The sequence below is a fragment of the Nasonia vitripennis genome, assembly GCF_009193385.2.
Source record: "Nasonia vitripennis strain AsymCx chromosome 2 unlocalized genomic scaffold, Nvit_psr_1.1 chr2_random0009, whole genome shotgun sequence".
NCBI lineage: Eukaryota > Metazoa > Arthropoda > Insecta > Hymenoptera > Pteromalidae > Nasonia > Nasonia vitripennis.
In genome coordinates, this window is record NW_022279616.1 from 901,975 (window position 1) to 914,039 (window position 12,065).

At 42.0% G+C, this 12,065-nt stretch overlaps 1 protein-coding gene across 1 annotated transcript; it reads right to left on the reverse strand.

The window, feature by feature from the left end:
• Positions 1-1,481: 1,481 nt before the first annotated feature.
• Positions 1,482-9,186, reverse strand: LOC103316074. The gene is made up of 6 exons (XM_031925301.1): positions 6,825-9,186; positions 6,595-6,725; positions 4,843-6,498; positions 1,972-2,056; positions 1,644-1,830; positions 1,482-1,551 (listed from the first exon to the last, which is right to left on the reverse strand). The coding sequence occupies exons 1-6, from the start codon at positions 9,184-9,186 to the stop codon at positions 1,482-1,484; spliced, it is 4,491 nt and encodes a 1,496-aa protein (XP_031781161.1).
• Positions 9,187-12,065: the final 2,879 nt, after the last annotated feature.

Consider the following 12,065-nt stretch of genomic DNA (forward strand, 5'->3'; position numbering starts at 1 on the left):
ATCAAATGTTATGTGGAGTCCATATTTATATCCTAACTTTAGTGTTGCCCAGGAGCAACGACGTGGACGTAATAGGATTGTGTTCCCTTTGGGGTGCTTGATTAGAGTGAGTCTCCTTGCATCGAGAAAAAACCGACCGTCATGCAGTTACCGAACGGTAGGAGGGGAAGCAGGGGCAACTCTCTCTCTCTCACTCTCCCCTCCACCGCCCTCTCTTCGCCGCGTAAGGCGTACGCACTGCGCGCATCTCTCCATTCACCGCGCTCTCCTTCTCTCTCTCTCTCTCTCTCTCTCTCTCTCTCTCTCTCTCTCTCTCTCTCTGGCTTTCGGCGCTCTTGGCGTTCTCTACACACTATACTTCCCTACTACAAGCTATACTCTGGACAATGCTATCCCGCGTCCCCACGCGCTCGGCTTTCACTGCATTTTAGAATACGGCCAAATATGTATCATGGCTGCGATTTACATTTCACCCAATCAAAGCATTACAGACATAATTCAATTTATCCATAGATCACTACTTGTATACACTCAAGTAGGATCACGGGAGCTTGGTACAAATGACCATGAAATGCCACTGATTTTAGCAGGAGATTTTAATGTTAACTTTGCTGACGAAAGTGCACAACCATTAATTACATTCCTCAAAGATAAATTTCAATTAGACATGAATAATGATGCGCAACATAAGTATGGTAACAGCACAACATTAGATGCAGTATTTTCAAGATTTTTATATAAAATCGATTCTAAAACATTTATATCATACTTTAGTTACCACAAACCAATTGTTTCTTTTATTGAATTAAAAAATGATGATACCTGTGATTCTACCATAGAAATGTATGTAAGAATGTTTGTAAGAAATAAAATAATGTATGAATAACGATAAACATATTTTTATTATTTCACCTATATAAAAATAATTTAGTCTACAACACACCTAATTCAGTATTCACTTCTATCGAAAAAAATGTGGCTGTCCCCGAGATAGCCACATTTTTTTATTATTGATATAAGCACCTCCAGTAATATTGCATTCAACTCTGAGTGCATTGATTCTCAATATTTTTGCTGGTAAATCAGAGCTGTGTTGAATGTTCTTTTTGTGAATGCGAGGAGCAAAGCCAAAGAGATGGCCTATGGAATCGTAAGGTGTGATATCTATCGGATGACTACAGAGAATTTTACTTCTAAGAGTATTGTTGTTAGCTTTCAAAGAGAATTCAATTCCTTTGGATTTCAATGTTACTTGTAAAAATTGATTAATAGGATCAATCTCATAACTGCCAGTATGAATACTAATAACAGTATCTCCGTTTAAATGCAGTTTATTATTTGAATAGACAACATTGGGAATAAAGTTAAATGATCAAAGTTCAACTGAACCCAAGACAAAATTTTTATCCTGTGGTAGTTCAATCGAAGGAAAATATTGCGCTTCTAGGACTGATGAATTTCCTGAGCGACTCAGAGTGAAGCTATCTTCCATGACTGATCGGAAGATAATGATTCCATTTGTCTGTGAGCACCTCTTTTATAGTCTCCCAGCTAAGAAATAAAGACAAAGATGGTCACATAAGAATGAGTCAAAATTTTTATATCTTTTATAGTTGCATTTCACTTCCTTCACATTAAATTACAACATAAGATCATTAGGAGGTTTGAGATCGCCAAAACTATCAAAATAAATCACTTCAGGACCACGTTTGCAATAGCAAACCCAGTGAGTGCCTCTATTTTGAAAGTCATCCAAGTTTACCACTGCTGATTCATTATGCAATGGGTCATCGGAAAGTAGATTATTTCTCATGAAAACATCATGGAAATCTGAGATTTTCATCATATGAGTATATTTTTTTATCGTAGGCAGTCAGTGCATGATTTAGCAAAGTTAAATCGAAGTGTTTTTTTTTCTACTGACTTGATGACCACGATCTATATGAGATTTTATAAATAATCCTATTCCACTTTTATAGGGCTTGAGGTAGAGACCTTTGCCTAAAGCAATAGCTTCCATGGCCTTATTATTCCTCTTACTTTCTTCATGATTTTTCTGCGCAGTTTTAGCATCATTAACAGGTTTAGCTATTCCAGCAGCATCTCCTGCTAGAGCACCGGTGGCACTTAGTCCTGCGAATAATGGAATATGAAAAGGAAGAACTCCACCAATTTTTTATGGAAGCGGCAGAACACATGAAATGATAACTTTTTTCTTTCCACTTACACTTTTAACAGCTTGACGTGCACCCTTCAAGGCTGATTGAATAACCTTGTGAGAATGTTTACATGCTGTCATTGATTTTTTAGCTACAGTCACTAACTTATTAAATTTCAGTCTCATTCCAGTTTTTCCTATTAATTTCATAGCATTGTTAACAGCAAAAGCAAAAGCTTTTTCACCAAGACTAGCATCCTTGGCTCTGACACGTTGCATAGCTTCCTCAGCAAGCTCCTTGTCAGCAGATTTACGATCTCCGTTTTTATCGGAGTAAGCTATGCTATTTTTTTTACATGCCTGATCAAGCGGATTAATACCAGGATATCCTCTTTTCATTCGCTTTTTCAATTTGGTTCCGGAACCGCAGTATTGATATCCAGGAAGATGCATTTCAACAGGTAAGTTATTGATAACTTCATCAAGCAATCCATAGCCTTTTGGCTGTTTCTGAGATTTGTGTATGATCATCTCTCTTCGAGCGTTGATTCACAACTGACGTTCATGGTATAAAACGAGCGTTTATATTTCGAGAGCTCAATGTTATATCTGATTCTGTTGAGTGAACATGGATTTTACCGAGCAGAACGTTAAACTACCCATGTCAAATTTTGATTTTGGAAAAGAGAAGAGAAAAACGCGTCATGGGGAATTACTACCATATAGTATACAAGCAGTTTTCTGCGGGCCATCGAACTGTGGAAAAACAAATAGTTTATTGGCTTTAATAATACATCCCAATGGTCTTAGGATTGAAAATTTTTTATCATTGCTAGATAAAAGCCGCAGCACAATTGATAATATATACAGAGTGCGGAAAGTTAATGGAGTGTATATGATTGGTGATTCAGAAATTGATTTTGATGATAAATATGTCAAAGTCAGAAATGAATCCATACGAAGTTCGAGGAGTAATAAATATAAGAATATCTTAGCACCAAGGTTTCGCAGCACTCCACGTCAAAAGAACAGCAGCAGCGGAGGAGGACTCATACCTAAATATAAAATAGTTAGGAAAAATTCTTCCATTGATCTCGTCTACTGGGATGAACCAAACGAGCTTACTGAGACTTCGATTATTGATTGCCGAACGATCAGCTAGCAATAATAAGAAGCTGGGCATATATATCGACACGCAACTTTCTTCTTTCCATCAGTTCTACCATGAGTCTCGATGTGTTTGGAAGAAAACTTGAGGGCTCGCAAGTGAGTCGCGGTCCTCCAGACATTGGTTTCAATTTTACACCGGACGGTGATTTTGATTTAGAAAATAAGCGACTTTGCAACCTAGGACAGCCCAATCATCCAAACGATGCAATCACCTTGCATTCACTGAAAGTTGTTCTACAAACTGAAATAAATTATATAGCTGCTAAACTTGCTGAAATTAGTTGTAATGAATTAGTTAAACTTTGCTCCTTATATTCTTCTATAAGTTATAGAAGGTATTGATTATATCATTGAAGAAGTAAATAAACAATTAAAAGTTCGTATAGACGAATTTCTAGATTGATTTTCATCTACTGTAAACGAAGATTGAACGTCAAAGAGTAGCTGAAGAGCTGCACAAGCCAGCATGTCGGCGATACTAGAGAAGAAAATATGACATACGTGGAATACACGAGACTTGGCAAGCTGATCTTGTAGAAATGATACCATATTCTAAAGAGAACAAAGGTTTTCATTACTTACTCACTGTAACAGATATATTTTCAAAGTATACATGGGCCATCCCAGTCAAGTTAAAGAATGGTAATGATGTTACTACAGCTATGAAGTCAATACTGAAAGAAGGACGAGTACCGAAGAATCTACAAACTGACCAAGGAAAAGAATTTTACAATTCGATTTTTCAAAAACGTATGAAGAAGCACAATATACACTCTTCACATAGTAATCTTCATGCAGAAAAAGTTTGATAAACATATTACTGATTTTTTTATCAATTTTTGATTAATTTTAACATAACTATCATGTAACTTTTTTTCTATGAAATTTAAACCAAATCCCCTCATTCATACCATAACTAATCTACTTTTAAACAATATCCTAGAGTTTGAGCTCATTTGGGCCATTCGTTCCTTTTGAATCTTACGGTAAGTGAATTATGGACTCCCTACTATACGTAGGTATTATAGAGGTATATAGAAGGTCTAAAACCATCAAAATAAAGGTAATTATGTCTAAGAATAGTAATACAAATTTGGTTCATTTATATAAGTATTTATAAATTTTTAATGAAAAATTTTGATTTTAATTTCAAAGGTGGTGTGTCCCTTAAATTATCTGGCATGTAAGTTAAATATTATTATTTTTTTTTATTATTAATACATGAATCATAGGTTGTAGTAAATCAAAGAATAAAGCAAAAGCGTTTAAGTACATCATTGTATTTATTCTATGTATTATTATTATTATTATCACTACTATGTACAATAATAATTATAAGAAAAAAAATAAAGAGCTTAAAAGAAGCAATGTGTATACTTTCAATATTATCTTTTGCTACATCAATAAGATATATGTCGTTTAATGCAATGGACAATTATTTAACAATTTCGAAAATTTGTAACAGACTTTTGTTGATCGAACGGAAAAATCTAACGACCCTTAGTTGTGCGAACCTGAATGGGACCAGCGTAGTCTAAACCTGAAATCAAAAACGGCCTACTAGCATGCACTCGATCGGCGGGGAGATCTCCCATTAACTGCTGTGCTGATTGAGGTTTGACCCGCTGACACGTCACACACTTGTGAATCATGGACTTGACTAACTGCTTCCTGCCCACAATCCAGACTTGCTGCATCAGAACGCTAGAAGTCAAAGTAGGTCCACCATGCAAGCAAAGTCGATGAGCAGAATACACGAACAAGCGACTGAGAGCTGAATCCTGCGACAAAATCGGTGGATGCTTGCGATCGAAGGACAGACTGGAGTGAGACAGTCGACCTCCTACTCTCAAAATATTGTCCTTGCCAATAAAAGGGTTTAATTTACTGAGCCGATTGCCTTTCGGCAATCTCCCTCCAGCCTTCAACGCTTCGATCTCGACTGCAAAACTGCTCGCCTGCGATAAACGAATAACAATGCTGCGAGCTTCTGCCAACTCTGACAGCGTGAGAAATTCAGGAAGCGGTTCTTGAGCCTCTTTTTGCCTACGATGATTAAGAATAGGACGTCTAGCAAACGCAACGACCCGAATTAAGCGGGACAACGAAGAAAATCTGGTCAACAGCTCCGGTTCCGATGGCACCTTCTTCGTGTGGAGCGCTCGCCGAGTCTCTGCTGGCTGTGGCCACTCGTTCGGAGCTTGTGAAAGCCAGCTAGGTCCCTGCCACCACAGAGTAGTCCCTGCTAGCTCCGCTGGTCCAGAACCTCGAGTTGCCAAATCCGCTGGATTCTCCTTAGTAGGTACGTGAGCCCATGTTGCAGACGGCAACTCGGTTTGAATGTACGACACCCTATTTGCAACGAAGGTCTTCCAATGACAAGGATGCTTTCGAAGCCATGTGAGTACAATCTGACTGTCAGACCAAGCAAAAACCGGAGTCGCACTGAGAAAATCGAGTTTCCTAACGTGGCAAAGGAGCTTAACGAGAAGCGCAGCCCCGCAGAGCTCTAAGTTAGGAATACTGACCGTCTTTACCGGAGAAACCTTCGTCTTGGCAGCTAGAAGAGACACACTGAATGTGCCGTCTCCCTTGTCGACTCGCAGATATACAGCAGCAGCATAAGCTCGAGAAGAAGCGTCCGAGAAACCGTGTAGCTGGTACGAACGAGTGGAAGTGACGCCTAACCACCTATCGATTGACAAGGACGGCAGCTCAGACAACGATTTGCAATAAGCATACCATCGCTCACGAAAATCCTCTGGCAAAGGCGTGTCCCAGTCGCACTTCTGGATCCACAAGTCTTGCATCAAGACTTTCGCAGTTACTGTAACTGGCGAAAGCCACCCGAGTGGATCAAACAAACGAGCTATATTGGAGAGAATGGAGCGCTTAGTCGAAGCCTTCGACAGCTCGGTGATATCTGAAACGGAGAAACCAAACTTGTCCTGAGCAGGATTCCAGTGAACGCCGAGTGTTTTGACTGATTCATCCATATCGATCTCCTTTGCCGGACCCTGTCCTGTCTGTGGAGGAAGCAGCTCTGGATGGTTAACAGCCCATTTGTCAAGATAAATACCTGCCGAGCCTAAGAGCTTAGTAAGCTCGACCCTTTTCTGCACCGCAGTCGAAAGCTCGTCCGATCCAGCGAAAGTATCATCCACATATGTCTCAGATTTGAGGCATTCAGCACCGAGAGGAAATCGAGCGCCCTCGTCTTCTACTAATTATTGCAGCGTGCGAATAGCTAAAAACGGAGCACAAGCCGTCCCATAAGTGACTGTCGTTAAGCGATAATCGACAGGAGGTGAATCAGCCGTAGGAGCCCAAACGATCCTCTGAAAGTCTTGATACTCGCGCTGCACTTTGATCTGCCTAAACATCTTAACTATATCAGCTGTAAACACAAATAAATATCGACGCCAATTAAGCAAAATCAACGCGAGGTCACTTTGAAGAGGAGCACCTGTAAACAAGAAATGGTTACGAAACCAACCATCCCGAGTGCGTCGAGAGGCGTCAAAAACGACCCTAATCTTCATTTTCAACAATAAATACAGCACTACTGGGTGATGCGGCAAGTACCACGCACCTTCACGCCGAATCTCCGACTCTGGAACTCGAACCATGTGCCCTAGGTCCTCGTACTCCTTCAGAAATTCTCGATACGTATGAGCGACCTTGGGATCTCGAGCAAAGCGACGATGCAACGACTGGAGTGATCCAAGAGCCATTTGCCTTGTCTCACCTGCAACCGAAGGTAATTGAGATTTCAACGGGAGACGAACCTCGTACCGCCCCTGCGAATCCCTGGTGTGAGTCTCCTTGAATAGTTTTTCGCAGGCTTCGTCCTCCGGTTTCAACTTAGAAAACGACGAAGGAAGCTCGTCGAAAGCCCAGAACCTCTGCAGCAATTGGTCCAGCTCCTGCATTGAAGCGCAATGCAATACCTGCAACGGTGTGGAAGTATGCGACTCCGCCCGCCGTGAATCCTTCGCCGGTAAAACTCCGGACATTATCCAACCAAAGGCCGTATCCTGAGCGACAAGCTGCGATGAAGGAAAGCGTCTCAATCCCGATCGGAGCAACTGCCCGTAGACGTCAGCACCGAGAATCACATCGACCTTATTCGATAGGAAAAACTCCGGATCTGCGAGAGTGAGCCCTGCAAACTGCATGAGATCGAGATCTTCAATGCTGTCGACTGGGAGCTGTGACGTTAGACGAGGAAGAATGAGCGCCTCTGTCGTAATCTGGAAGCTTGTGTCGACCCTGGATTTTAGAACGAGCTGAGTTCTCGAGCGCGCAGTGCCCGCTGCACTAGCGCCAAGCCCTGTCAATGGTACGCAAGTATGCTCCTTTCGGAGCCCTAACAGCTGGACAATCGACTCCGAAACGAATGAAGCCTCCGACCCTTGATCCAAGAGTGCTCGTACAAGGGTGCGGTCTCCTCTTGGACCTATAATCTGCACCTTTGCTGTAGCCAGAACGATTCTCCGCTTCGGAAACGTGACGCCCGCTGCATGCAAACTCACGACAGATTTCGAGCCAGAGCCGCCCGCCTGAGAATTATCGGTGTTCTGGTGCCCAGCTTGCGAGTTTCCCTGGAATTTAAGATGCAAGAGGGTGTGATGTTTACCCTGACAAGTAGAACAACGTCCCGAAGAATTACAAGCGTTGGCTCTGTGAGATCCGAGGCAATTAAAGCAACGCTGCAACTGCTTGACCGTTGCCAACCGCTCGTGTGGATTCTTGTCTTTCAGCTTGAAGCATTTCGAGAGAGGATGCGTGCCGTTACAAAGGGCGCAATTAGAATTTCCAGACAAACGAGAGGATCTAGCGTGGAAAACCTTCCGAGGCTGAGGTCCTGATGTTGGCGTAGAAGCTGGTCTCTTCTCCGCCTTGCGCTCCGAAGGGTACATCTTAAGAGCTTGAGCTCTTCTTTCAAGGAACTTAAGCAAATCTGAAAACTTAGGAAGAGCGCTGTTGATATCACGCTCCGGCTCGTCCGCCTCCGGCACGTACTCCTGGTCCTTCTCACTCAGCTCAGCCTCCCACAGCTTCCGAGACTCCGGATCCAGGCGATCGGACAACAAGAAAACAAACCAAATATCCCAATGATCAACTGGAAGTTTCAAATTTGTCAAAGCTCGAACGATCCGCTTGGCCTCATCAGCGAACGCACGCATTTCAGCAGCCGATTCCTTCTTCATCTGCGGAATTTCTAAAAACGAAGTCAAGAGTTTATTGATCGTCAACCTAGGATTACTATAACGATCCTTAAGCGTCTGCCAAGTGCTCGCATAATTCGCATTGGTTGTCATCACGTCCTTGATCAGCTCTGCAGCCACACCAGTCAAGCATAACTTGAGATACTGCAGTTTCGTGACGTCAGAAATGCCAGAACGACTATGCACGAGAGAAGTGAAAAGATCGCTAAAACTAGCCCAGTCCTCGTCTTTACCTGAGAACGTAGGTAAACTAATTTTCGGAAGCTTGACAACCTCAGGATCTGAGTCCGACTCCCCCATACTAGCGCTATCATCAGCATCAGGCTTGTCGAATAAAGCAAGCAGTGTTAGGATCTCGTCAAGAGCCGATTCGTAAACACCCTGAATGCGATCGAACCATTGATCTGCAATATACGCATCTGTCTCTGCATCGTCCCTAACAACAATTTCAGAATGCGTCTTCCTAGTCTCCACCCAAATCTGCTTAACAGCATCAAGTCGCGCCTGGACCATGCTTTTATTAAGCGAGTCACGCTGCTTAGCAAGCAGGCGTGTACGAATGCTCTCAATTTCGGCTTCTCGAGCCGTCTGTAACGCAGTCAGCTTCTTCAGCGCAATAGGAGCCATGATGCTCGCAAAGTCTCCCTATACGTAACGCAAACTTAAAGAAAATAAGTGTCGTGCACGCACGCCGCTAATCCGCGGACACAACCACAGTGTGTCTAACAAGTAAGAAGTCGCCGCTCCCTAATCCGCAAACGTCAACACACGCGCGCGGCGCAAGGCCTCGCTTCCGAGAGCGCTCGACCGGCCGAGTATGTAAACAAGAGCGCGCGGCGCTATACAAAACGTTCACACTGAGGCTGAGAAAAACAATACTTGGAACTTCAACAGAAATATAATATGCTACTGGAAAAAGTCGTTACAGTGTGAACGCGTTTGTGTACAGATTTTATACACTACGTTTATCACACGATTATGCCCGATAGAACAAAGAAAAACGCACGAAAAAACCAATCACTCACTCCTCACCCGGGGCACCATGAATATTAATCTTGGAACGAGTGAAAGAACTCAGAGTGAGTTCCAACAAAAGGAAAGGGTTGAGTGAGTGAAGGGTTCTTTTTAATTAATACACACGATTTCGCGGTACACAAAAAGCACTTGCTTTGGCGTAAAAACCCTCACGGTTTAGAGGGAAAAGCCTCAGCAAGTGTAAGCTTTATTGAAAATAAGGAAAGGGAAACTATACAAATAAAAGAAAGAGAACAGTGACTCTAAAAGAGAAAAAACTCAAGTGAAAGAACGCACGCAAACGCAAAGACGCGAGGTACCTTTTCCGCACGCAGAGAGAGCTCTCTTACCGCAAAGACGAACGCAAAAACCGCCGCTGAAGAGGGCGTTGAGCAGGCCTCGTCGTAGTCCGCCGCTGCTTCCGTCCTGGCCTGGAGGTCTGGAAGCCGGGCCTGGGGAGCGAAAGGATGGTCCGCAACCGTGCACCAAGCGCGCCCCGACGTCTCGGGGAGCCAGACGCTTGGCACGAGGGCAACAAGGGGTGTTGCCGCTGTTCGCTCGCCCCGAAGGAGTCACGTACAACACGTGGACACCTTCGCCAACAAACCTTAAGACTATCGCCTCGAGGCACACTCACACACTCGCACAAATACAGACACGCGAACGACGCGATCGCGAATTTTCCGCTAAACACTACCAACACGGCGCAGAATGAGGTGAACAGTGATAGCTCTGAGAAGAACAAGTCACTGGCTCACCGTCAGAAGACAAAAAAAAATCGAGAAGCGTAAGGAAGCCAAACGTGCGAAGCGCTAGGCAGTCCGAACAGAAATCCGCGCGCGCGGGCCCTTCGCGCGCTCGCAAGCGGGGCCGGCGGCGCGCAACTCGACGCATGCGCGCGCGCTCTCAACGTCGCAACGGAGAGCGAGCAGCAGCGCGAAATTCAAAAAGCCTAAATTTACACCTACACTACTTGAACGAATAAAACGAACTGAACAAACCCTTATATCTGCAGAACTGCTTCTGCTGTAGCAAATATTTTTAGGCGCCTTATGAGCTATTATATTATTTACGGCTTCGTTGGCTTGACTAGATGCCGAAAAAGAAAATTTACCTGCATTTTTAGCATATTTCTCGAAAAGCTCTTTCAATTTGCAGTATAAATTTTCGTCTGTTCACAGTTTGAAATTGTGAGGTGTCTTTGCGCTTGCACCAATCACCACAATTTTCGTGACGACCATACAAATGCTCTGAAATACTACGAAGACTATTTGCTAGTTCAATAGTTTTTGATTTGTTTTGAGCAATGGCATAAGAAAAACATTTCTTTACATGCTTTATCACATTTTGTCGTTTTAGCTCCTTATAAGTATTTGCTAAACTATACAAATCTTTTCCAAAATTCTTAACTAAATGGTTTTTATCTGATAACTTATGAATAGTTTCAGAATTATTTTTCCTAATTGAAGCAATCGTACTACTGTCATCATCGCCAATCATTACTCTAACTCGCAAGTTTGTTTCCTTGAGAATACTACTCCGGTTGATTAGAAATTCACCTGCATCTGCTTCCATAGCCTTCGCGCTACCAGTAAAATTTTGGCGACAATCATGTTCGTCTTTAGATTGCCCTAAGTTACGTTTAGCGCATTTACGATTGCGTGTCGTATAATCTAAAATTTTTCCACTTAGGAAGCCTATAATAGTTCCATAACCATTTAGGCTATCATACGATCTGCCATTTCCTCTCTTACTCCAACCTATATCATAAGACACTATTATATTAATTATGTCTGAAACATTTTTATCAAATGAAGTGGAAAGGTCGTTTGGATTTCGGATGGACGAATTACTGGATGTAGTCAATGACATGCGAAGGGTGTGTATATGAGGGTATCAATCCTTAACAATCTCTTGAGGCCTGTAAAAATAATACATAAACTTTATTTTTAAAAAATCAGTCCAGCATAAATCCATTATGAGAGTAAATCTGTATAGTATAAAATCATCACGATAATAAGTATAAATAATTACAAGTTCATATACACAATTACAATGGCAACCTATATTGTGCATAAAAATAATGCGAATAAACAGATAATCATATTATGTAATCGATAGCCATTTGTTACACATTTTCATAATTATTCATAGTTTACAATCTTATACAAACTTATTATCAAATCTAAAAAAATCAGTATGATGACAAAAATCATCGGAGCATGCCAACATGAATTTATAGTCAACTCTCTTCAAATAATGCAAAAGTTTTCATTGAATAATGCCAACAATATCTCTGCGTATATTATAACTTTCATCACTCATTTTAACTTTGTTCGATAAAAGCTGTTGTACTATTTCAAAAGGATTGAGTATACATTCAAGTGGAGTACTTCGATGAAACCTTTTGCAGTGTTCGAAGAGATTGAACTGTGAATATTGCTTTGTTCGATGAAACTTTTTGTTATATTTGAAGAAAATGTTTGTTGTAA

Bases quoted from the DNA above. Each gene is read 5' to 3' on its own strand.
- LOC103316074 (XM_031925301.1), bottom strand. From the start codon at position 9,186: ATGGCTCCTATTGCGCTGAAGAAGCTGACTGCGTTACAGACGGCTCGA. The intron at 6,726-6,824 runs GTTGGTTTCGTA...TTGTGTTTACAG, and splicing joins CTCTCGACGCACTCGGGATG to CTGATATAGTTAAGATGTTT. The intron at 1,552-1,643 runs GTAATTTAATGT...TTTATTTCTTAG, and splicing joins CCTCCTAATGATCTTATGTT to CTGGGAGACTATAAAAGAGG.